Source organism: Apostichopus japonicus, chromosome 16 (genome assembly GCF_037975245.1).
Source record: "Apostichopus japonicus isolate 1M-3 chromosome 16, ASM3797524v1, whole genome shotgun sequence".
NCBI classification, from domain to species: Eukaryota; Metazoa; Echinodermata; class Holothuroidea; order Aspidochirotida; family Stichopodidae; genus Apostichopus; species Apostichopus japonicus.
This window is the reverse complement of record NC_092576.1, coordinates 42306525-42332585: the sequence shown is the minus strand read 5'-3', so window position 1 is coordinate 42332585 and position 26061 is coordinate 42306525. Positions and strand designations below refer to the sequence as shown.

Sequence of the window (26061 nt, the reverse complement as noted above, 5' to 3'; positions counted from 1 at the left end):
ATGGAAGTTATATTATTATACAAACACAGGGGAATCGGTCTTCATAAAAACCTATCAAACCTAACCCCTAAATCACTGATCCATCCTACTGACTAACAAGTCCCGAAAGTTTCCTTATTAAATTGAAAAAAAATTATAAAACCCGTCCGTAATATTGAATTACTATATTTAATCAATATAACCACTTTATCAATGTAACCACATATGTAATCACATATGTAATCAATTTAACCACGACTTCAAGTTTCCTTAATACTCGGTTCGTATCCAGTAACGTTAACAATTCCCGAACGTTTACTATATCAAACCTAACCCCTAAAACACTGATCCATCCTCAAGATTCCTTAATATTCGGTTCGCATCCTGTAACGTTAAAAATTCCCGAACGTTTCCTTACTAAAGTTATACAAAGTAAAGACTTCACGTTTCCTAAATATTCCTTAATATTCGAACGTTTACTATCAAACCTAACCCCTAACACACTGATCAATCCTTAAGTTTCCTTAATATTCGGTTCGTATCCTGTAACGTTAATAATTCCCGAACGCCTCCTTTTGAAATATCATATTTAATCAAGGTTGGGCGAAATGACCAGACTGGTTGGGCGAAATGACCAGGCTGGTTGGGCGAAATGACCAGGCTGGTTGGGCGAAATGGTAAGGTTGGGCGAAATGGCAGTTGGGCGAAATGGTTGTTGGGCGAAGTGTCCTGCTTCCATGTGGCCGAGTGGATATAAAGGCTGTGGCATTTGAAGCAATGAGGCTTAGCAATCTGGAGGTTTGGGGTTGGCCGGGTCCAGTGGGGCAGGAGCCGGGGCACGGGGGGAAAGTGCCCCCACCCCACTTTTTTTCCAAAAAGCAAAATGTGCCCTACTGGCAAATAAAATGTCCCCTTTTGATGAAGAACTGTCTTTTAGATTCTTAAGCCTTTGCTAATTTTAATATATTATTTCAATTATCATTTCTTTTTGTAGCACAGTTAACAATAAACAATCTCAATAAATAAAACATCATGTTTGCAGCTCATTCTACTAGCATATTATTCTATACTAAACCTGGTCTGTCAGCTTAATCCTTTTATGTTGCGGTGTGTATCGGTTTTTATAGCATAACGAGTGGCGGTTGTGGAATGAGAAAGTGCCCCTCTGATATGTGGACTCCCCACTATTTGGAAGCTTCCTACCACCTGGCCGGGTCATAGTAAGGTGGGTTCTCATCCAAGAGCAAGAATACAGTTTTCCCATATTAAATAACTTTCTAAATGAAAAAATTCCATAATTGAGCTAAAAATGTTTAATTGGAAGCCACTCAACGTGTAAGTTGTAATCTATAAGCCCTTACGGGCTTCTCCCACATTCGTGGTCGCTTATATGGCGGGCCATCAGTCTGAAAACGTGGGGAATCGACATATACCGATTTAAATCGACATATACCAATTTCCTTCGACTTATACCATGCAGTTTCTAGCAGCTTAAATTGACTTCTACCGATTTAAATCGACATATACCAGTTTAATTCGACATATCATCGATTTAAATCGACATATACCAATTTAAATCGATGATGAGTAAAACAAATCGATGATATGTCAAATTAAATCGGTATATGTCATTTAAATCGACATATACCAATTTAATTCGACTTATACAAGTTTAAATCCACATATACCGGTTATAATCGACATATACCTATTTAAATCGATGATATGTAAAATAAATCGATAGAAGTCAATTTCATTGGACTTATACCAGTTTCTAGCAACTCAAATTGACATATACCTATTTAAATCGATATATCATCGATTTAGCTAATTAACATATTCCGAATCCCGATTTCGGTGATGATTAATATCGGTGGAGGTACATCACGTGCAGTCACCTGACAAGGCCCGCGAAATCGATGATATGTCGATTTCATTAGGTAGAAGCCGAATTAAATTGGTATATGCCGATTTAATATGACATATACCGGATTTAATTTGAAACAGTGAATAAATAGGTGTCGTCTCCATTTTGTCGGAAAATTACACCAACAGAATATGAAAAATGTCAATAGGTATATGAGAGCGCAATAAAATAGTCAATAATCGCGAATAAGTAATAAGTAGTGCTGAAAAGGGCGCCAGCAGTCCATTTGAGTCCGTCAGGGGGGGGGGGGCATCCGCCCCCTGACTGTATAGATGGACGCTCCGTCACCAAGTAAGGGGATGTTTGAGAACTGGCTGAAATGAGGCAAGTCATTGGCCTAAGACGAAGTTGTGTTACGCTTACCGGTACTCACACTCACTGCTTCCACTTTTCACGGGGCGTGAAGACGCGGTTGTGGTGACAATGTGGTCTATAGCCAGGGGACGGGCCGAGGGTCCCCCAGCATTTACTAAAATTATTACACCTATATAGTATACGTGTGCATCGGACAGATCGACAAATAGGCATTGAAAATGGGCAGATGCACGTTTCGGAGCCTTGGTAAATATTGGGGGGGCTTATCACGCATTTTCCCCCTCAACTTTTTCATTGGGGGGGCTGAGCCCCCCCAAGACCCCCCCCCCGGTTCCGCCGCCACTGGCCATTATGTGAAACTGTATAATAACTTGACAAATCGTCTTTCAAAGATATGAGACCCAGGCTTTGCTTGGCGACTATGTTGATCAAAGCAGATGGGGGTTATTAAGCCAGCAGGCCAACAGAAGAGAGAAATTTGCAAGTTGACATTTTCATATTTTTTTCAAGAATTTGTGGAGCTCCCCATAGGCTACCAAGTATGGCATGTTCTCTGAAAAACATACCTCTCCCTCTACCCCTTCTTCACCCTATATGTGCGTAAAATGCATTTAACAGTTGTTATACCGTTGATATCAAATAGAGGGCGCCCTCTATTATAGCCTATTAAACCAGAAAATTGAAGCCTTCTTCATAATTGGTTGTATGATGACCAAAACAGGGCATATTTGAAACCTGATGTTTTCTATACAGTGTTCAAAATTGTAAATAGCCTCATTTGGATAAAGTTTGGAAACCATTTACACGTGGCTAAATGTAGGACTTAAAGTTTTCTTCCATTACATATCATACTTAAGAGGGTAACATATTCATGCAAGTAAACAAACTATCTGTCTGAGTTACATGGAAGCAAAATTCACTGAAGAAATAGGTCATGTATTTATTAAAGACCTAGAAAAGTAAGGCAAAGTGCATGCACGAAAGTATTTTTGCAGCAGATAAATGTCATAAACAATGGCATATACCAACTGTCAAGATCCACAAGAAGAATTCAGAGCTTGAACCACTACAACCATTAACACATTCATCCCCTCACACACCCATTAGAAAATGCGCCCTTTAAAGAACCATTTTGCGTTTTGTCGCCGTTTTGCACGTTTTGATATGGTCATCGGGTTGTTTAAATATATGAATCACAAAACAGCATTCTTATTAAGATATTAGCCAAGTTTTCCCAACGAGAAAAACAAATGTGAAAATTGTAAATTTTGCCACTTTTGTGCCACTTGAAGTAAGATTTGAATAAATAAGCTTGTAATCAGTGGCGTAGGAAGGTACTTTTGAGTGGGGAGGGGGCCTGAAGACTGATGGCCGGCCTGGGGGGTCTAAGGGGAGGGGGTGTCCCCCTCCCCTTTGGATTTTTTTTGCATTTCCAGGTGGCCTCAGATGCAATTTGGTGCAATATAGCACACTACAACACCCACTCCATTTTGTAAACTTAATTTTGTATTTTCACCTGGCCTTAGATGCAATTTGGTGCTCCAAATGAGACTTTTTTCTCATTTGGAAATGAAAAAGGGGTAATTTGACTTGCGAAGCGGGGGGCGGAATGATACTTCCGCCCCTCCACATTTTTCACGGGGGGAGGGGGCTGGCGCCCCCAGCCCCCCGGTTCCTACGCCCTTGTATATTTGTATATTTATTTGTTTCATCACAATTTACAGTGTGACGGGAAGTCTCCTATAAAGCCTGTAAGGCTTAACAAAGTAGGAGACTCCCCAAAAAGAAAAAAGAAAGAAAAACTTAAGAATAGAAATGAAAAGTTAATAGTAGCATCTACAATGATGAAATAATCGAATTGACTCTACTAGAAATTAATAATGTTAATAAGCGATCCTAACAATCTTTATAATGATCTTAATCGCAAACACACACACAAGAATAAATCCATTAATAGTGAGAAATAATTACAGTTTGGAGATTCCTTTTGAATACAGAGTAAGAAGGCTTATTCTTAACATTATCCTGGAGATTATTCCACGTTTTTACAGCACGAATACGAGGGTTAAAAGAACTTAAAGTACTTCGTTGGGATAAAACATGGGCGTTATTACAATGGCGTGTTTGATGGTTGTGGATTAGTCTATTACTATATATAAAATCTTTAAAAGCCTCGGGTAGCAATCCATTCCATGCTTTATATGCAAATGTTGCAAGCTGGACTCTTATAATATCATTTAGTTTTAATAAATTTAATCTTTTGTATAATGGGCTAGTATGATCACGTGGTGCAGCATGTGATATATGGCGGATAGCTCTCTTCTGGAGGACACATAGGTGATTAAGATTTGTAGAATAGGTTCCTGACCAAATAGTCGCGCAATAAGTTAATTGGGGTAAAATCAGAGTTATATAGAGTGTTCTGAGTATATTTGGAGGTAAATAATGTTTTAATTTGCATAAAATACCAGTATTTCTAGCCACTCTGTTACAGACTGCTGATATGTGATCACGCCACGAAAGTTTATTGTCTATGTGTACACCCAAGAACTTAGTCGTGTTAACCCGATTAATAATTTTATCATTCATGGTAATACTGTGATCCCTTGCTTGTAATGTCTGTCGTTATGGCATCGTGGAGTCAGTTAGGTTGAGAAAAATCATAGAAAAGGACGCAAACTTTGCGTCCTTTTTTGAAAGCTGCTTTAGTACCACAAGAGTTTATCTGCCTCTGGCATTTCAATAGTGGTAGATTACGGGAATATTGAGCCGTGCAAGTGACTTTTCCAAGCTCGGCTCCTTTAATAGTCATGCAAATTAATTACGTAACACACATGCTAATGCAGACTAATAACCTTGAAAGGTGCAGAAGTGACCGGTGGCGAGAAATGAACGACAGTCGTACTAAAGATTTTCAAATCCACCCTTCCCTACTTTGGTATATATAGCCCATTAGTACTATATTGCAGCTGCCTGACTGTGTTGATTAGCTAATTTGAATAACTGAGTTTGTAACAGTTCGGTACCCCCTTCTGCCAGTCCATTCCTCCCATGGTCAAGTAAGCTAGCATTCACAAATCACAACTGTCACTCGTAGCATATGAATGAGTGACCATTTCCCCTTTAAAAGACTAAGCTATATGTGTAATGTAGGGCAGTTGCTCTACACCACGGTACAACCTCTCACGGCTACTTTTTCTAAAGAAAAGTCACCCGGGAAAGAACCTGGGCACGAAAAAATAAACAAACAACGCACCGACTAATCCGCTCTCAATCTTAGCCCCCTTGTGCATCGAGACTGTGACTAGTAATTGGTATTACGTTATCTATGTGTATAGTATATGATAACGTAACGAGTGCCTATACAATTACTCAACCAGCTATACAGCCCAATTGTTCTGTCTGGTGCAGTCAGGCATGACTAAACACTTCAAAGAGTGGCCGCTCTTTCATGTTGTAGCATCCCTTCGACTTGCGGTGATTTTTTACTAAGGTAGTAGTGCATATCCGGTCGATATAATAATAACAAAGTTGTCTTCTCAAAGACGAGGGGCTCAGTCGTAATTTTACCACTATAAACTAGGCACAAGCTTGTACACAAGTACCACTACGCTATCGTGTAATGGAGTAGTACTGTAGGCTAGTACAAAGTGCTAGAGGTAGTAGTTACGCGATGGATCGTTTCATACTTTTCATAGCCGGTCTAAGTACATGATACGGCAGTGTAAGTTGTAACACTAACAGTCAGGCTACAAGTTTGTTGATTCATGATGAATGACTCTTTAGAAACAATAATCGACGGCTACTCAACAGATTCGGAAGAAAGCGATTTGTTTACAAATGGAGTGGAACATAACTTGAGCACACAAACAATAATTGATGGTTATTCATCAGACTCAGGTCAGTCCGATGTAGACAGCACAGTTACAGGTAACACTAGTAGGAAGGAAAGTGGGTTAGCATTGGGACTACATGGAGAAACAACATGTGAACAACTTCATCTGTACTTATCAGAATCAGACTCGGATTCTGAAGATGAGGGTTGTACAAATACATTTTTACCACAACAAGCACCTCAGCTTCTGCAAAGTAGTACTATTAATTTGCCAAGTCGGAAAAGGAAGTTGTATGACGCACAGAGGATGGCATCAAAATTCGACCCGGGTCCAATGCTTAAAGAGAAATGTTGTCACAACAATTGCATGAGTACCTTGTCAGTTAATGACCTTTCTTCATGTCATAAGGAGATGTTGACCAGAAATGAGTCTTTACAAAAACAGTATATTTTGTCAGAACTAAGTAAACATACCACCTTAATAAGATCAAGCAACAATATTAGGCCTACATTGTTTCACAAGTTTGTTGTAGGTGGGAAACTTGTTTGTGAACAAGCATAGTGTATAGCCCACAGTGTAAGCAAGTGGAGATTCCAAGATTGCTTAAAAAGATACAAAGCTGGAAAATTGACATTGCAACATCTGAATAAAGGGAAGAGAAGAATGTGCCACAGAACCATCAAGTCATTGGCATGGATGAGTGACTTATTTAAGAGAATGGGTGATTACATGCCCCATAAGACATTGGTGCACCTTCCTCACACTTGGACAAAAAGGCTGGTATATGAAAGAATGACGAGGGAACTAGTGACGCAAAATGAACTTCCTGGAGGATTCATATCCTATGAGCATTTTACTCGCATATGGCAGGAAAAGCTACCACAGTTCACCATTCCTAATGTGAGTATGATTTTTGTAGTGTATGATGGTACTTGATGCTATGGACATATTATTTCTCGAAACAATTAAAATGCAGCAGATTGCTCTGTTCTTGAGGATTGTTTGATATTATAACATGAAGACATTAAAATAATTAATAAATTCTTCAAGTCTTGACAGTTAACCAGGCTAGTTAAGTTTCCCTAATTTTGCACATCCCCACTTACTGTATACATGTTATACATACGCATAAACTAGCCATTGAAGGACAAAATATTTTCCTTAACTGGTATTATTTTACATAAAATTTACATGCAATTTATAAGTGGCACAGAAAAACTTGACAAAGATTTGTTAGTTGCAACAGATCCAGCTCAGTATCGCTGTTTCTTTGCAAATGGTGATCATGCCAAGGTAGGGTACACGTGAAGGTCAGGTTTGCTACTATTTATGTAGATAAGCTGTGCTCAGGAAACCTATTAACTGTGGGACATAGTACAAGTACATTTGGTAAACAGTGCACTAGTGTATGATTTATTATGTATTTTTCATTAATCAGAAAATTTAACATGCAGCTGAGTTTGTCAAGTAGTATGTAAAATCATTGCATATCTGATATTATAAAGTGAACCTCATGGTTACATTTGTTTTAAACATTTCTCTCAGTCTACAGATTTCTCCAAGTGCACCACTTGCACACAACTTCAGGAAGCCTATGAGAAGTCCTCCAGTGAAGACCAAAGGCAAAAAATTTCTGGGTTAAAGGCATCCCATGATAAATTTGTAGAGTAAGTTCTTTTTAACAGTATTTTTTTTTTTCTGGCGCTTAATTCATAAATATTGTTGAAAATTGTTGCCGTCATCTAAAAGGGGTTGCTGACATAAATGGAGCAGCATCAGTATTAAGAGGGATTTGACCCATAGTAGTGCCTAGCTCGATTTCCATATCCTCTAGTCTGGCAAAATATGGTCTAAATATGTGTTTTTCTCAGTGATTTAGAACTGCTTATTTTTGTGAATTGAGTCATGTTTCTAGTCAATGCTGGATTTTTCCTTGCAAATTATGTGTGCATGCCTGTTACATGAACTGCTCATGCTGGGATTGGACTTTTGTACCAAGGTCTATGATTTAACCAATGTAAGAACTATGGCCTCTTGTGAGCAGCATAGAGGTTTCATAACAGCTCTGTAAGGAGCAAATTCGGCATCCTTTGTAATTTTCTACCAGTCTTACTTGGTTTCCATCCTTTTATGCTTCTGCACAGAGCTGAGAGAAGAGCTTATCATCTAGCTCGTGAGAGGGCCAGACGGGAACCACATGAGATGACTTGCATGATCATTGATGGGATGGACCAAAGCAAGACAGATATCCCACATCTCATCGTGAAGGACAAGGATAGTGCTAGTTTGGCACGACTACCAGTGCATTTCACAGGTAAATGAGAGACAACAGAATCATAGTCTCTTTACTTGAACTCCTGTCATGTTTTCAGATTTTGCATTGTGTGATGTAGAAAATGAAAGGTTGAAATTTGATGTATTAAAATGCTAATATTTTAATTGTTACAGGTGTTCTTCTACACACATCAACAGCTGAAGGAAAAATGCCATTTGTTTTTCATGATGTGAAGCACATTCCCCATGATAGCAACCTCACCATATACTGTTTGACGGAAGCTTTGAAGGCAGCACAAGATTACCTGGGCAAAGTGCTATTTTTACAAATGGACAACTGTTTTAGAGAAAACAAAAATAAGTTTGTCTTGTCCTTTGCAGCCCTCCTTGTGGAAAGAGACATCTTTGAAGAGGTAAGCTACAGCATCCAAATTCCTGATAAATTCTTGGACATTGGCTCAGAGCCAGGAGTGGCCATGGGTTGTTGTTGTTGCTGAGATGGGAAGCTTGATGGGTGTAGATGGGGGAGGCAAATTGTTAACTTTAATGCATAAATACAATATGGTTACAAATCCTTTGGTTATATTGCTGAAAGCAGTCATATAACCTATGCAGTCAAGTTGGTGTGTTTATATATGGGTATGTCATGCCCAAGTATGTAAACATTATATCCCAAGATATGTAGCAATAGTATATTTACTATCTTAATGTATCACATTGAATGAAACAGCCAATTAGTGGTTATTTAGTTTGTTGCACACCCTTACTAAAAGGTTGGTCAAGTTCTTAAAAATACAAGCATAATGATCTTTGTGTTCCTGCAATAGTAACAATTATGTTTTCTACTTGCAGGTTTATATTCATTTTCTCCCTGTTGGACATACACACGAAGACGTGGATCAGATGTTTTCCTGCGTGGCACGTCATTTGAATCATACCAATGTGTATACACTGGAAGGTGAGTTCTTTTCTTTGAAGATTGTTTGGTGAATGGTTAATTTTTTCTTCAAGGAAAAAGCAAAATTATGTGAAATTATCTGCTTTGACATGTTTAAATCTCAAATTTTCATTTTCATTGCTCAATATAGCCAGCAGCATACTAATCTGGTGGTAGGTTGGCACTGATTCCTTTTACTAATAACACATAATAACTTCAAAGGTTAGCACAAGAAAACATTATTTTGCACCAAAGTGGAATAGACAACCATTTCTTCAAGTGCAAGGGGCTTCACTTTCTCTTGCCCCATACCCCATTGACCTCCACCCACTTGCAAATTAGGAAAAATAATGATAGCTTCACTAAATAATAAGAATTACCCAGTTTGAAGCTTAAAGATAGCATGTGCACCTTAAATAACAAATAAATGTTTGAGGGCACCCCCTCCCTTATGACCCCTCCCTGTAATGGCATCCGTCTTGCAGGGGGAAAAGTAAGGATATTCAATGTACGTGCCAAATATTCAGTGGTTTATCTATACAAGGACTTTTGGCAAATTGATAAAGTAGTGATTTTGAATGACAACCACAAATGCTTTATTGTTCATATTTTCAAAATAATTGTGTTTTTACATACAGAAATAAACAGTACATTTACTTATGTTAACAGACTTGGAAATTGAGACAGCTAAGAGCTTCACCCCACACATTGACGTTCGTGCTGTGACTGCCATCCCAAATGTGAAATCTGTGCTGGATAAGCATTTGTATGGACATTTTGCAAACCACAGCAAACCTCACTGGTTTCGTTTTAGAAAGGTCCAGCAAAGGTGTTACATGCACTATAAAAAATGGGAGTCCAGTCAGTGGAAACCAGAAGAGTGTGAAGAACTTCCTCATGGACTTCTTTGTCTGAAGGTACAGTAATTGCTTCCTACTTACTACAAAATGGCACATTTGTAGATCTTAATGGTCTGGACAGCAACATTAACACTTCAGTTCAAATTCTAAGACTTTTTTTTTTACCTACATTTTCATCCTTATAGAAGATAACAGTTACTAGATCTATTCAAAGTGTCAAGTTAACTTGATTGTTATGCTTAGAAGTTAATGAGTGATGGTTTAGCAACTTTTATCTAAATTCTGACACAGGATGTTCCAGACCTATCACAATCTATGGAGTGGGTAGAACCCAATTTAGACAAATTAGATCTTCCCAAGTTGGTGAAGGAGCTGCCGAAGAACTATTGCCACAGACTACCACCTTCAGCAGAAGAATGGTGGGTGAACTTCATGGCTAATGTGTCTTCAACCTATGATCAGGTATGTAATAACTGTCCAAAAGTATTGCCTAAGTATGCTTATAAAGCATAAATTAGGTGATACATTGATACACAGGTGTGGTGTAGGAGAAATGGTTGTGAAAACCATCTACCCAATAAGAACTTCATTCCATAATAATGAACCCATATATTGTAGTATTAAATTAAATTTGCTCGTTTATTCTCTGCAGCTTCCATTGACTCAACCATGGAACCTGTCTGCCCTGCTGAAGACCTTTGGGCAAGACAGAGTCACACCAACTGAAAGTTCAGCTTTTGACGCTATAATAAGCAACGTGGATGCCAGCTGCCCTGAAGTGAGTACTTTGGATTATTCAAGCAGATTTATTGTCCAATTTTACCATACATATTCTCAAAAGTAGATCTGAAAATAAGTTTGGCATTTCAATGTTTAAAAACCATTTATGAAACTGGGTTGGGGTTGGGGGTTAGGGCTTCAACTTCCAACAAGGGAATTATTGATCAATGCCATGTATATTTATGAGGGGCATGGACTTTTTCTCTTTTTACTGTAAGGCATCCTTAAAAATTACCCTATGAATGGAATCAATGAACAGCAGCAAGCTGGAATAATGAACGTTTAGTTTGTCTGTTCTACTAACTATAGTACATATAGCAGTTCAGGTTTACTAAGTAACAGTAGTGTAATTTTTTTCTTCTACCTTCTAGATTTTTATAGGGGACCAAGGTAGGCCACATAAAAGAGTGGCACTGATGGACAGCTATGCCTCTGTTGAAAGTGGAGTTTTGGTGGCTGTCCACTGTGAGGAAAAGGAAGGTAGGCCTTTCATTGGTGAGGTCATTGAGAGAAATGATGAGAATGTCCTTGTACAGTGGATGAAAGGGAGCTACTCTGGAGCATGGCAATTCTGGGTAGCTGGTACAAGCAAACAGCCCTCACCATACACATCTTGTTTACCTGTCTCTTCACTTATTTTATGGGATTTCACTTTGACCAAGGGGAGGAAACTGAAGAAATTGACAGTAGAGACATTGAAAGCCAGTTATAGAGAGCTAGATGCAGGGACTGCATCATAAACGAGGGCAAATGTATAGTACAATAGGCGTAGTATTAAAATGTTATATATCTATGAAGGGTTTACCAGCGAACCTCTCATAGCCCACTAGTGTTATAACTGGAGTGTATTTTTTGCACAGTTTACTATTAAAATGTTATATATCTATGAAGGGTTTACCAGCGAACCTCTCATAGCCCACTAGTGTTATAACTGGAGTGTATTTTTTGTACAGTTTACTATTAAAATGTTATATATCTATGAAGGGTTTACCAGCGAACCTCTCATAGCCCACTAGTGTTTTAACTGGAGTATATTTTTTGTACAATTTATTATTAAAATGTTATATATCTATGAAGGGTTTACCAGCGAACCTCTCATAGCCCACTAGTGTTTTAACTGGAGTGTATTTTTTGTACAATTTACTATTAAAATGTTCTATATCTATGAAGGGTTTACCAGCGAACCTCTCATAGCCCACTAGTGTTTTAACTGGAGTGTATTTTTTGTACAATTTACTATTAAAATGTTATATATCTATGAAGGGTTTACCAGCGAACCTCTCATAGCCCACAAGTATTATAACTGGAGTGTATTTTTTGTACAATTTACTATTAAAATGTTATATATCTATGAAGGGTTTACCAGCGAACCTCTCATAGCCCACTAGTGTTTTAACTGGAGTATATTTTTTGTACAATTTATTATTAAAATGTTATATATCTATGAAGGGTTTACCAGCGAATCTCTCATAGCCCACAAGTATTATAACTGGAGTGTATTTTTTGTACAGTTTACTATTAAAATGTTATATATCTATGAAGGGTTTACCAGCGAACCTCTCATTGTGAATTGGAGTAGAGTACACTGAAATGCTGGTTAGTACATTAAAATTAACTTTGCCAAAACCGTCTTAGCTGACATTTCTTTTTCTTTTTTAAATATTTGAAATTTAGAATCTTCCCTTATCTTCCGGAAATGTTGTATTTGTTTTCAGAAAAAGTTCAGATGACCAATTTTTCAATATTATCTTGTGTAGGTGATTTTCATTAAAATATCAGAAAATGCTTAAATGCAATAAATTGGAAGTATTTGCAACCACGTTTAGTACAGGAAACAATTTTCTTCACGTTATATTATGATACAATGAACGGATATTGGTATCAGAAAGAATATTGTACTTCAATACAGACATATTGAACATCAACTGTTACAGTTTTGTACCACAGTCTAAACTAGATCGTGCTTTCATTCGGTAGCATGTGCTATTAGGATTACAGTAAGAACTGAGGATATGTGTAATTCCAACAAATCCAGTTGTTTGGGATTTTTCGGAATTACAAATATCCTCAGTTCTTACTGTAAACTTAATAGCACATGCTACCGATTTATCAGATCCAGTATTTACTGTGGTACAAAACTTTAGATTTACAGTAGTTACTGTAATCTCAGTATTAATCGGCTGCCTATTGCAAAAACATCGTTTTCGTCGTCTACATTTTAGCCCTTATCTTTGTGTCTAGTTTTATTACTACTACCATTTGAAAGTAATAACATTTAAAGATTTATTTCTTCCATCACCTACTTCCACTTGCGCTTATTGATTCACCTCTTTCGTTTTAGTCACTTATACAAGAACAACATCAGTAACATATCTGAATCAGCTCTACGTGGTATGGGTAATGCAACGATGTAAGTAGTAAAAAATAAGTACTAAATAATAACCCGCCAGACTTTATGCACCAATTAAAAATAACATATTTCTATAGATACTTAAACGACTTGGTATTCATACCAAGCATGACTTTTTTAAGTAACAGTTTCATTCCCGATGACATTGTTTTAGGCATTTTCATTTTTGAATCAGTTACAAAAAAAGACGTATCACACTGATTACATACTGTAAATTTAAAAGGAGGAAATTGTATTTTTGTACTACTTAGATTCTTGAGTTGTGAAAGCTTGCATCAACTACCGTGGAGTAAGAACAAATTTTTCGGGTAAGTCTGCTTATATTTCGTGTATTCTTTCATCTCCCACCTTGACATCACTTGTGCTTTCTTATATCTTTTTAATGTAACACTACTTTACATATGCAGGTATTGCGTTCACAACACATTTGTTCCTGAAGTGATTTTTAACGCCAGTATCAAGGTGCTAAAAACGTTCTTCCAAAATCAAGGGTTCATGTGTCAGAAGGTTGACAGTAAAGAAAAATGTCGTCCATGTGCTCCTGGCCTCTTTGCTAATGGATATGGAATGTGCCGTGAATGTCCAAGAGGTAGGTGAAGACTAGACTATTCATATCCTTTAGGGCATGGTGTTAGTGCCTCGTCATTATATTTAAATATTGAAAAACAGTGACGGTTTTGTGATACCATTTGCATTTCCTTAATCATTTAGACGCAAATGTTTTGTAGTATTTAACGTGATTTCGCTTTCAGTTAGTACTTGTTGTAAGATAGTTTCGACCCAATCAATCAAATGCTAAATAAGCGCTAGATGATTTGGACGAACTGAAATAATGTGTACAAATTAATTCCTGATTCTTTTTTTTTTGTCAGGTGGTTTTTTTCAAGACGAAATTGGAAGCAAGAAGTGTAAAAAGTGCAGTAACGGTAATTTTGTCAAAGAAGGGGGAGGTTTCTCTGCATTGGACTGCACAACCTGTCCAGACGGCACAGATCATTCTACACATGCTGGTTTTAGAGCTTGTTTCTGTAAAACGAATTATACCCGAATCGATCGATTTGGATTATGTACGCTGTGCTTACCTGAAGGCTTAAACTGCAGTAATGACTTTAAAAGTCTTTCACGCGGTTACTATTGGAATTGGTCATTTACTGGTATGAACGTTTCACTCTACTCTAGCTTCGTCACAAATCTTCTTACATTGGATGACAGTTACGATCCATCGACCACTAGATATAGTCTAAAGATACCCAGAGTCTTCAAGTGTCCGAGACCCGGAAACTGCCCAAACAGCGACAGTCATACACCGACTGGCATCAATGGTAATTGCCAGGAAGGTTATAGAGGATGGCTTTGCAGTAAATGTCAGAAAACGTTTTACCCTGTGTTAAATTATTGCGCTCCCTGTCAACAGAAATGGTGGATTATTTCAAAGATTATAATTACATTTTTGGCGGGTTTATTAATTTTTATATTAGTCATATGGAAAAATACAAAAACGCCAAAAAAGGACAAAAGACTGTTTGTTAGTAAACTTTCATCACGAATGAAAATCTTCCTTGGATTTTATCAAGTAGCTGGAGATCTCTACGAGAGCGTAAACGTCGTTAGTTGGATTGGGCCATTACGATACGTAGGAAAGTTGATTTCTTTGGTGTCTCTAAAATTGTTAAAAATTATTATCCGACCTCAATGCCTCAATAGCGATCCGTTACTTGATCCAATTATTCGATTCAATATTGCGGTCATTTTCCCGGTAGGAATTATTTTTGTAATGGCATTGATATATTTCATCTGCAAGGTTTACCTGCAATATTGCGAGAAAACCATTAATGCAGAAAATACGGTTAAACTAGATAAGATCAAATCCAAGTTACTTACTTACGTAGTTCTTATCCTCTTTATAACATACCAACCAACTTGTGATGCTATTTTTGAAATATATCCCGGTGCCTGTGATACATTTCAGGTAGACCGTGAAGGTAACATTACGATCTCACTACTCCGGGCTGACTATGATATTAATTGTAAATCCATTGCTCACTACCAAACTGATGCTTACATTGCAACCGTTCTATATGTAATAGCATACCCTTTGATCCTTCTAATCCTGCTGCGAAAGTATTGCAGACAACTACCAGAAGAGAAGGTTATCAAAGAAAGTGCCAACGAAATGACACCCCTACTGAGTGGTCATCAAGCGACATGTCGAACTATTCCAACCTGCTTGAAATTTCTCACCGAAAACTACAAAGAATTCTGGTTCTGGGAGATTTTGGAGCTTGGAAGGAAGGTCGGACAAACGATGTTAATTACACTCCTTGGCTGGGAAGACGCTTTGACGAAGCTATTCACCATCGGTACCTCGGTTCTGTTTTTGTCTCTTCATGTGAAGTTCTCTCCTATGAAAAGTCCATTTGAACAGTATCTACAGGTAAAGTCGGAGCTTATTACAGTATATGTCTACCAGACATGTATCTCGTCTAAAATACTCATGCCCTTGTAAGAAAATTGTGATTTTAACTTGAGGAGTTGTATAAAAATACGAACAGTTAGTTAACTCAATGTGTTCAGCTATTGCAACAGATTGATTACAAACCTTATGTTGCAGCCTGACTGATATATACATGCAAGGAAGTGAATAAGAATACTTTGGTGTATGGTTTAATAATTAAACCTATCTTTGTTTTTTGTAGCAGTTTTCGCTCATTGCGATATTCCTCAATATCTTGGTAGCAGCAGTTCCTGTGGCCGTTCAGTACCAAGCAACCCTGTCCACATTGCTCATATTACTCGACGTTGGAATCGTCCTTGCTGTAGCAGGTATTATCTATAACATAATACCGATCATACTTTACTAGAAATCAGTTTTTCTTATCCTTATGGAAACGATACAACCGCAATTCATTGAAAAGAGCAACGTCATTTATTACAACAGCACCTTCTCACATTTTTGTTTCTATCATCAAGAGTTATCAATGTTGGGGAGGGGGCAGACTATAGAAGCTTATGCTTATTCTTCTTCATTACCATCACATGATCTGTTTTAATTATACATCAGCGTCAGTCTGAGCAAACGATCCAAACCATATCTTATCTTATCAAATATGTACAATAATAATGAAACTGAAGGTATCCTACGTGTTTTCGTGCAGACTGGGAGTATACATATTCCCTTTTTTTAATATTTGGATGATAACGTATGACGGTGTTACTTTCCGAATATAATTGTACTAGCAAACGTCTGTAATTTAAGATAGAGAATCTTTCTGCTAAATTTGTATACGACAAACGCGTTATCCGGTAGCAAGCTTGCGATTGGTCGCGTGTTAGACGCATCCAACGTGACTGTAATGCAACACAACTCTTGACTCAACATGTTATATTTTGTTATCCATATACCACACTGTGATGTATTTATTACCTGCAAAGATATATATAATATTTATTTATGATTGCGTCACACCGGTTAGAGAATCAACCATTATTAAAAATTCGGTCGACGGATGATACAATGCCCGAGTATTTCCTCATAACAATTTTTTGAACATATTTATCAACTGAACTGTGTATTTGTGTCCTAATCTTTTATTTCATTTTGCCCAAACAACATTTACATTGAATAATGTTACATACTTGAATATATTACAAAACTTGAAATCCCTAATACTGCAATAAGATTTATTATTGATTGCAATTGTTTTATCAGGTTCCACGTTGACAAAATCTCTATTTTACTTTGCAGGTGAAGTGCTCCTGGTTTTGCTTCACTTCATTAGGGAAAAGATTAAACTAAAGACGATTGGACGTAGAATTTGGTCCTGGTTGCGTAAAGCTAGGAAAGACAAATGATTTAACTTTCTCTGTATAGAATTATTAGTGATCGCAGTTAATAGTCGAAACTATACACATTATGTTATATAAAGTTCAAGCACTATACTCAATAGTCACCACTTTAATTTGTGCTAATGATTTAATTACTAGAACTAATGTTATATTGACTCAAAACAATTGTAGTCAGTGTTATTGTTAGTTATTTTCATCAAGCAACCTCCATCAATATAGAAATGGTATCTCATTTATGAGAAACGTTTCGATAGAGAAGAATGGTGGCTGGTGGGACATGAATTTTGTCTTAACGATAAATAAAATGTAAGCATTCAAATACATAAATACATCAATCGTTTCTACCCCATCCCTCATTTCCAAAGAACAAGGAAATTGAAAAAAAAATCTCATTTATTTATCTATATTTACTTTGGAGGGAGAATCTAACGCTGAATTTATCAACATTGATGCACAAATATCCTGTAAAATTATGTTAGTGTTACGCTATAGTAACACTCGGTATACGCTTGTACATATCTTATTAACAGTCACTAGGTCATTGCTCACATAGGAATAAAAGTATTGGTAATTTTAACAAAAACGTGTTAATACAATTTTGATTGTTTCACGCCTTTGAATTTTAATTTTACAGTATGTATTATATAGACTTTTAACATCTTGTAAATATGTGATCTAATTGAACTGTGTCATTCAATAAAACACCATCGCACTGTGAAATATTGGTATGGCAATATTGGTAATGACATTACACAATTCTTTTTTACTGCAACACACACTTTAAGTCGCAGATGTGACCACTACGAAGCTATTTCTTTGTATTTCTTCGCAGCAAATCACCAGATGTTTTTTATTATGGAAGAAAAGAGGTCAAACAGTCATCATAAAGCACATGGATTGTAGCTGGTCTCGCAAAAGTACCGCAATAGGTGTATATGCTATGAATGAAACGAATTGAATTCATATTTTTATTCTTATGAGCACTGGAAAAATCTTGACAATGTGGAGAAATGTTTTTTTGTTGTATGTATTTTTGTTGTATGGCGTAAAGTTGCTTGTCAAATATTTTGTCTACAGAGCGGACACTGAGGTGATCTTTGTTTTAATTCTATTCAGCATGGATTGCAGCAGGAGATGTGACCGTAACTAAGAACTTTATGGTTCTGGAACTGTTCACGACAAATCTCGCGTAGTTCGGCATTATTAATTCCAGCAATCGATGACATTGTCACCGTTGGGTTAAGTTCGTGATAAAATGGTTAGAAACTATTGTTGTGAATTGTTAAAATCCAACGGTGGTCAAGACTAAAAGGTCAATGAACAACATAACTCGTTGTAGAAGTAAAAATGAGACACTGAATCATTGCTGGACATCTGCAAAATAACAATTACAACAATATTAAGTATACATATATTGGTTAAGTAAAATTTTCAGTCGTTTATTCTTCAAACAAATTGTGATATTTAAGTCATTAGTTGACTTTGCATACTTTTTTGTGTGTATATATCGTGTTCAAATAACAATACAAGTCTTCACTATGCAGCGTAAACAACCTTTTAATGATAGTGTTGTGCAATTGGTATGCCAAAGTACTGCCCCATTTGCATAGATGGTTGGAATGAAGCATTCAGACAATAACATACTTGTGTTTATCCAAAACATTTAACGGACCTACGCGCAAACAGTAATTAATATAATTCCGTCCAAAACATACTCTACATTACGTTGCCTACCTGTATGCTGCACTATGTTTTGTGTAATTACATACTAAACCCATAGCTGGTACAGTAACACATGTTACCGTGTTACGAACACAAAGTAGTATTTACTGTTGCTGGACTTGTACCAATCATTTAATGCGAGTTCATTAAATCGCGATTCTACAATGCAGTCGTTTCTAGTCATTTTGTGCTATAGTTGGGTCTATGGATGTAGCCGAACATAGCCTTCCTTCATTCTCGACATGACGAATGTTTTAGGTAGTTTCATGTAACATTGGCAGCACTCAAAAGAATCACGTTATTATATAGTTTATGAAGACGTTAACGAAGCTAAACTCAACAGATACACGCATGTAACTAGTGTTTCTTTATTGTAGCTATGTTTACGGAATGCCATATGTATCAAAAATGTCCAAAACAATATAAGCATGTCCAAAACAATATAAGCATGTCCAAAACAATATAAGTATGTCCAAATTTTTATAAACATGTCGAAACTAATATGAGTATGTCCACAAAAAAAAGCATGTCAAAAATAATATGAGAGTGTCGAAAACTTATATGAGCATGTCCAAAATATTAAAAGAGTGTCGAAAAATAATACAATATGGTCAAATGTAACTGCTTAATTCAATTTTTTATTGAACATTTTGGCGTTTTAGGTTACGCCATACGTTGCAAAAAACCAAAATAATATAAGCATGTCCAAACTTATATCAGCATGTCCAAATTTATTAAGACATGTCGAAACTATTATGAGCATGTCCAAAATAACATGCGCATGTCCAAACACATATAAGTATGTCCAAATATAATATGAGCACGCCCGAAATAATATGAGATTGTTGAAAAATAATAGAAAAAGTCTCGAGTGTAACTGCTAACTTCCACTTTGTTGTAAACATTTAGGCGTTTGAAGTCACGCCATGTGTTCCAAATATCAAACTCTTATATTGGTATGTCGAGAAAAAAAAATCAGCTTAAAATACCTTCTTTGGAGTTAATCTGTATCAACTGACACAATGGTTATCATTGTGACATTTATTATGAAAACATCCTCTGTTTTTTTGACGCATATAATTCAAAATATGTTAAAACAAGACCATACTTAACACTTTTCCTTTTCACATCCCTTAGAAATGTGAGTGGTTTCGCTCTGCCTAGAGGTGCTGAAATTATTCATATATTGACTCGAAGGCAAAGAAGATCACGTGCGAAAATACGTACAACATGCACACGCTAACAACTCTCTAACAAGTACAGTAGTTATCACAAATGCGTAATGGTGGCAAATTATGGGCTAGCCTACATGAACGAATTAGGGCACTAGCCCAGGACTACAAAAAGTAAGCCTAGGTTAGGGGTATTCAACGTTTAATTTTCACTCTCACATTTTAACTAAATTTTAAGATGGAAACATGGAAGGAACTCGCCAACTAAAGATGAGTGATTAAACCGCGTGGAGTGTTGGACACCAGTGGTTCTTCGTATTAAACTCACTGATAGTTACACCACCTTGGGGCCCGGTTGACCACTCGCGCCACGAAACACCTCAACTAATATTTCCTCGAAAATAAAATCGTTCTCGATGGAAATATCATTAAAATATAAACACACACACACTAATACGGTAATGGATGACCTGTACATCGTCTTACGTTACGCTGGGTATGGTGTATTTGTTTTCAGCATACCAAAATAAAAAGTTTGATATTTGGAACATATGGCGTAAATTCAAAGGCCTTACTGTTCATTACAAAGTTTAAACTAGCAGTTACGCTTGAGACTTTTGTATTATTTTTTCGACACTATTATATTATTTTGGGCATGCTCATATTTTCTTTGGACATACTTATATAAGTTTCGATATGTTTATATACATTTGGATATACTTATATTTTTTGGACATACTTATATTATTTTGGTTATGCTTATATAGTTTTGGACATTTTTGATACATATGGATTTCCGTACATGTTCCTCTTTGTTAATTTTCATTGGAAGTACGTAGATTTGCAATGCTGTTCAAAGAGCATTAACTAACCGTATAGGTTCGTGTTTCATTGTGCTCAGAGTGTGATAGGTCGTTATTTCATGGTTGGCGGTGGTTATGAATCCTGATTCAGCAACTTTCGTTGGATACGGCTCATTAGGTAACTATGAGTCAGTCAGCAATTTATATGATCAATGAAGCCCAGTCTTCCTGCTTTACCCTGTTTTGCTATAGTTCAACTTTTGTTATTCGTTTATGAAACATTTATCTCCTTTATCGAGCGTACACTATGTATACAAGTTATTATTTCATCATATCGCCAGCAAACATACTTTCATGCAAGTCTTGTGTCATTTCACAAAGAAATATGTCCTAGTTGATCTACCATTGCCCATTACGTTACTTAAAATTTACCCAAACAGCAGCGAACCTACTTGCGTATGATACAAGAAAGATATAAAATATTCAAACACCGAACACCTGAAACATTATTGTATTCCGTCAATTATCGAACTGGTGTACACATTGCGTTCAATAACAAATTAATACGTACGTGCGATCATTGTTAATAACAAAAATATTAATCGAAGGTTTGCGATTTTTATTAGAAGTATACATATCTGCTACAATAAATTATACATGATATTAGTTACAATAAAAAGAAGAACAATTATAAAGTTTTATATTGCTGTCCTTACAACAAACGGTAATATAAAAGAAAAAGAGGTGAAACCATTTCAACCCACACTTGTAAGATGTTGGTTTGTACTTAAATGATATCAATTAATAGCCGTGTTCGCTGTATAACTGAGCGTTATTGAATTTGATTATTTTACATAATGATTACGATAAACTAATACGGCAGCATTAGATCACTATAAATCATCAGAAAATCACTAGAACTTTTCAATTGAGTATTTTTAAATTGTTCGAGACAATTACGAAGAAACTTTGCAGCCAAACCGTAGCGCAAGAATCCGTGTTATATACATTTACCGCACGGGAGCGCCATGTGAAGTTCTTGGCATTACGAAATGGTCTCTAGTTGTACATTTTCTTTTTTATATTTCCGTCTACGCTTGGCACTCCTCATAACTATCAATGGCAGTGCAGCACCTTCGTTTCTGTCCGATCTCTACTTTCCGAACTACGCCTAAAACTCTGATTCCGGCCATATTTTGCCGTATATGTGGTATTTTCCGTATCGATCACTTTACATTAGGTTTTTCAATATCAGGTCATGTTTGAAATACAGTACCTTTCACGCCTGTTTCTTTCATTTGCTTGTTCTTAATCTAACTCTCTATTTATAATCATTCCCAATGCAAAAACGGTTCCATCTGGCATTTGTTTTAAAAAATAAGGTCTTCTTGGGTAGCGTTGATAACAATTGCATGCAGCAGTACAACCATGTGAAAGCATTATGTTGGAAACAAGTCATTGCGATTGGTATTGAAAACATTATAGTGGTGTGATTATAAACTTTTAAAGGTCGTAAACTATTATTGCTATAATAGGTAACTTTCAAGGCTCGTTACTTCTAGCGGTAGCAGTTGTTTGAGGAACTATAAATAACCTGTGAATTAATTTGTTTTGCTCAAATGTAAACAATAAATGTTCTAACTCATCGTTAACATTCCCCAAAAAATATCATCATTTAGTAATTATCACGAAAAAATATCCATTTATGGCAGCAGTATGTGTTATCACTGGAACCGTCCTAAATGGTTTTTATTTCTACTAAGATGGGGAAATATCACAACAGTTCAAGAAGAATCACCAAAATAAGCAGTGTAAGCGGCCAACTACACAACGTGACTGTCTGAGAATCGACTTCTTTTAGAGTCCTCTTAAGACTGCAACGAAACCCACAATTAAGGCTTATACACTTTTTTGTATTATTTTTCATAGTGACTGTTAACATTGTTCCAATATTGTACTGGTTTGAAACCATTTGAAAGAAAAATATAGGTCACGCGACAGCATGTAAAAAATCAAGGGTATACCAGATGTGGACAGACACGCAGCTGCTAGCATGTTCTAACGGACAACACTGCTTGCCACAGATGAAAAAGGTCTCTCTCTCGCGTGTTAGGTAAGATCAAGTGACATATGATTTTTTTGTTCGCACATCATAGTCAAAACCATGTATCCTTTTCCCGTATTGATATGCTAAATTCAATTCTCTTACAACGCATAGCATACATGATGCTATGTTAGTATACTGTTTGCACAACACGCCATATCCATATACGTATTGTGTCAATAAAATGACAGTTCAAACAGCAAGGCAATAATCAACGAAATGCAAGTGAAAGTGATAAACTGGGCATATCAAGAGTGACTAAACTTTCAATGTGATTTTTTTTTGTTATCGCCAAAAAGAAAAAACAAAACTGTTTCACTTTCAGTATAATTTAGATCGAGTAATGCAGAAGGAAAACTACATTAATAGCAGATAACGCTAATTAGGCCACCAAGCATCAACTGTCATTATTAACGGTGTGACTATCTGCCTAATATAAGGAATACTGCATGTTTTGATTCGACGATGGGCGTAAGTTAAAGTTTGTATCACTCGGAAAATCTAAAATAATGTCCGTTAGCAACGATTGTATAATATGAACGTACTATAATACTAAGGGACATTGTCTAATTTATTATGATTATATGGCTTTAGAATATTAAGCAACTACATATTACATGCCAAAGGCTGTGTAATATCTCATTTGTTAGGTACGATTTTAGGAGCAGTAATTTTCTAACTTGACAATAACTTAGTTGCTAGATTGTTGTAGAAAGTAGAGATTAAGAAATATGCATTCTTTATTTTTATTTTTGTTAAATATAGTCATATCGTGGGCGGCTTTGTAGTTATATGTAAGTCATTGAAGAGAGTAGTTCACTGGATTGTGTAACAAACTGCAAATGCTAATGTTTTATTTTATTTGACGCTTAGCATATGCTATACTAACACAAAGTTTAAAACCACCTTGCAGTTTAGAAAGAGTTCGTTGCAAATTGACGTGGAGAATTTGTTTCAGCTATCAAAGTATATTGCCGCAAATCACCTACTAATTCACACCCACCACAAATTATATGGGGACTTCGATGCATATATTTAGCTTGCTTATACATCAAACTTGTCACAGCTTTGTAAACGGCGGATGTCCGTTATAATGTGATGTATCGTAATAATTTTAAGCATTGTTTGGGGTTTGATAACATAATATTTACACTAAACACGCCAAACATGTTTTACTTTGTGTAATTTTTACATATATGCATTTTCCCTAAGATACCATAACCGGTGAAACATATATAAGATATACGTACTAATGTTTTCTCAATTGGTATACGGTATAACAACTTTTAACAAACATTCTTTTTCAATGCTATCAAAAAACAACTTCAAAAGGTCTGAGGACCTCTCACGACCACCTTCCTTTTGTAGCGAAATACATTTAAAGAATCTTCGTGCAGGCACGGATAAAAGTAGTATTTTATTCCGACACCGAAAAACATTACCCGTGTCTCCCTCAACCCCACATCTCGTTATAATGTTGCCCTAGAGTGCCGCTAGAAGACCCGATAACGACCCACCTACATGATTTAGCAGTAACACAATATCTGTCAGGTGGGCAGCAAATGCATTCATGGTTTTTGCACACGACTGAGTAAAGTTTGCTATCATATATAGGCATACATCCATGCATGAATTAATCAGATTGCATTGTTGTGTATCTTTCTAAACGGAATAGACTTTTCAGACATTTCGCTTTTGTTTCGGTTCGGAAGTACCTTGACCAAAAGGTATACACGTTTGTTTTTCTTAACAAACGTGTATACCTTTTTCTTTCACTATTATTTCAAGTACCATAAGCGGTATTCGCATTACAATTATTTGAATCAGAGTTACAATAAAATATGTAGAGAATAAAAAGAATAAACCAAACTCTGCAAACCTACTTTTGTAGTTTTTCAGAATAAATCCTAATTGATTGACTAAAACTTACAACGTGGTGTTTTGGACTTTTTGTTAACTTGTATTAAATGTCAAAGAGACAGTTCTGGATCTGCGTAGCTTAACACAATATAACGCAATCGTGGTGCATACGATATTAGGCTATGGCCTACGCCAAGATTGTCTAAGGAACAATATAAAATAATAAAGCAGCTTATAGGTCCCTCAACTCTAAGACATTATGACATTACTGGTCTCCGACTACACAATTAGCCACGTGAGCAAAAGTGTCTAGAATAGAACTACAATGTCCCGAATACGACACTAGGTCACGATTATTCTATCAACAGTACCCTGGGCCCATTTTGAAAATGCAAATCTTCAAATATCCATTCACATAGCAGAGATGTTTTAACGTACAAATGAGTTAAAATGGTATTTTGAACATTTAAATGAAAATCAATGTCAAGTATCAAGTATGTCAAGAGTGCGGGTGAGAGAACACATGTTCGATAACATCCAAGGTACAAGAAATGTATTTAACGTACGGTTTGGAGTTGTCCATAACGTATTACTTGCACAATACATGTTAAAGCAAACAATACAGACGTGATGGTATCACGATATTTACATGCTCTATGAAAAGTATTGGATGCCTTAAATACAGAGATATAAGAACATGTTCCATTTGGTTTCCATGCAAACTGAGTTGCAATGAAGTACTTCTTGAAACGGGATAAGTCAACACATGTTTAAAAGTATTAACAAGTGTGGTAATTAAGGCTGAACAAAATGAAACGTTTCCTATTTTGCTTTCATTCTATATTAGATTTCTTCAAGGCTTTTGGTTTCTTTCACTTATTTTTTCTTTATTCGATTCGACTGCTGAGTTGAGCCGGGCTGCTAACAATCAGTTAAACTCCAAATGATAAATACGTAATATATATGTGTGGTACAACCTACATAGCACAAAATCTGCAATATTTTGTTAAATGTACCAACGTAACACTATTTTGCATGGTTGTCTTTTAACTTTGTTTTATCACGACTTATACCCTTCCCATTTAATATATATATTACAGAACGTTCCTAGGAAGACGCGACAACTATTGACCCCCTCATATAAAATGGTAATTGCAACCTTGATGTTAAGAAAATTCACGTCCTTACGTACATACTCTACACTGTGGTATTTTGGTGTTGGCCTTTTTCAAAAGT

General features: G+C 36.3%; 2 protein-coding genes across 2 annotated transcripts in view; both read left to right on the top strand.

Moving 5' to 3' along the window:
• Positions 1–18253, top strand: part of LOC139982658 (uncharacterized) — a 39689-nt gene extending 21436 nt beyond the window's left edge. The window contains exons 11-16 of the mRNA XM_071995689.1: positions 13250–13318; positions 13570–13626; positions 13726–13907; positions 14191–15752; positions 16015–16141; positions 17064–18253. Of these exons, the coding sequence (XP_071851790.1) occupies positions 13250–13318; positions 13570–13626; positions 13726–13907; positions 14191–15752; positions 16015–16141; positions 17064–17170 (2104 nt within the window). The 3' untranslated portion in view covers positions 17171–18253. The remainder of the gene's footprint in view (positions 1–13249; positions 13319–13569; positions 13627–13725; positions 13908–14190; positions 15753–16014; positions 16142–17063) is intronic.
• On the top strand, positions 4838–12478 carry LOC139982663 (uncharacterized). Its single transcript, XM_071995700.1, has 9 exons — positions 4838–6957; positions 7603–7724; positions 8202–8371; positions 8506–8744; positions 9184–9289; positions 9938–10185; positions 10420–10590; positions 10781–10906; positions 11280–12478. Exons 1-9 carry the CDS (start codon positions 6721–6723, stop codon positions 11646–11648), a joined length of 1788 nt encoding a protein of 595 aa, XP_071851801.1. The 5' UTR covers positions 4838–6720; the 3' UTR covers positions 11649–12478.
• Positions 18254–26061: the final 7808 nt, after the last annotated feature.

Coding starts and splice junctions, on each gene's coding strand:
- LOC139982663 (XM_071995700.1), top strand. CDS start 6,721: ATGTGCCACAGAACCATCAAGTCATTGGCATGGATGAGTGACTTATTT. Junction 7,725..8,201: donor TCCCATGATAAATTTGTAGA/GTAAGTTCTTTT, acceptor GCTTCTGCACAG/AGCTGAGAGAAGAGCTTATC. Junction 8,372..8,505: donor ACTACCAGTGCATTTCACAG/GTAAATGAGAGA, acceptor TAATTGTTACAG/GTGTTCTTCTACACACATCA.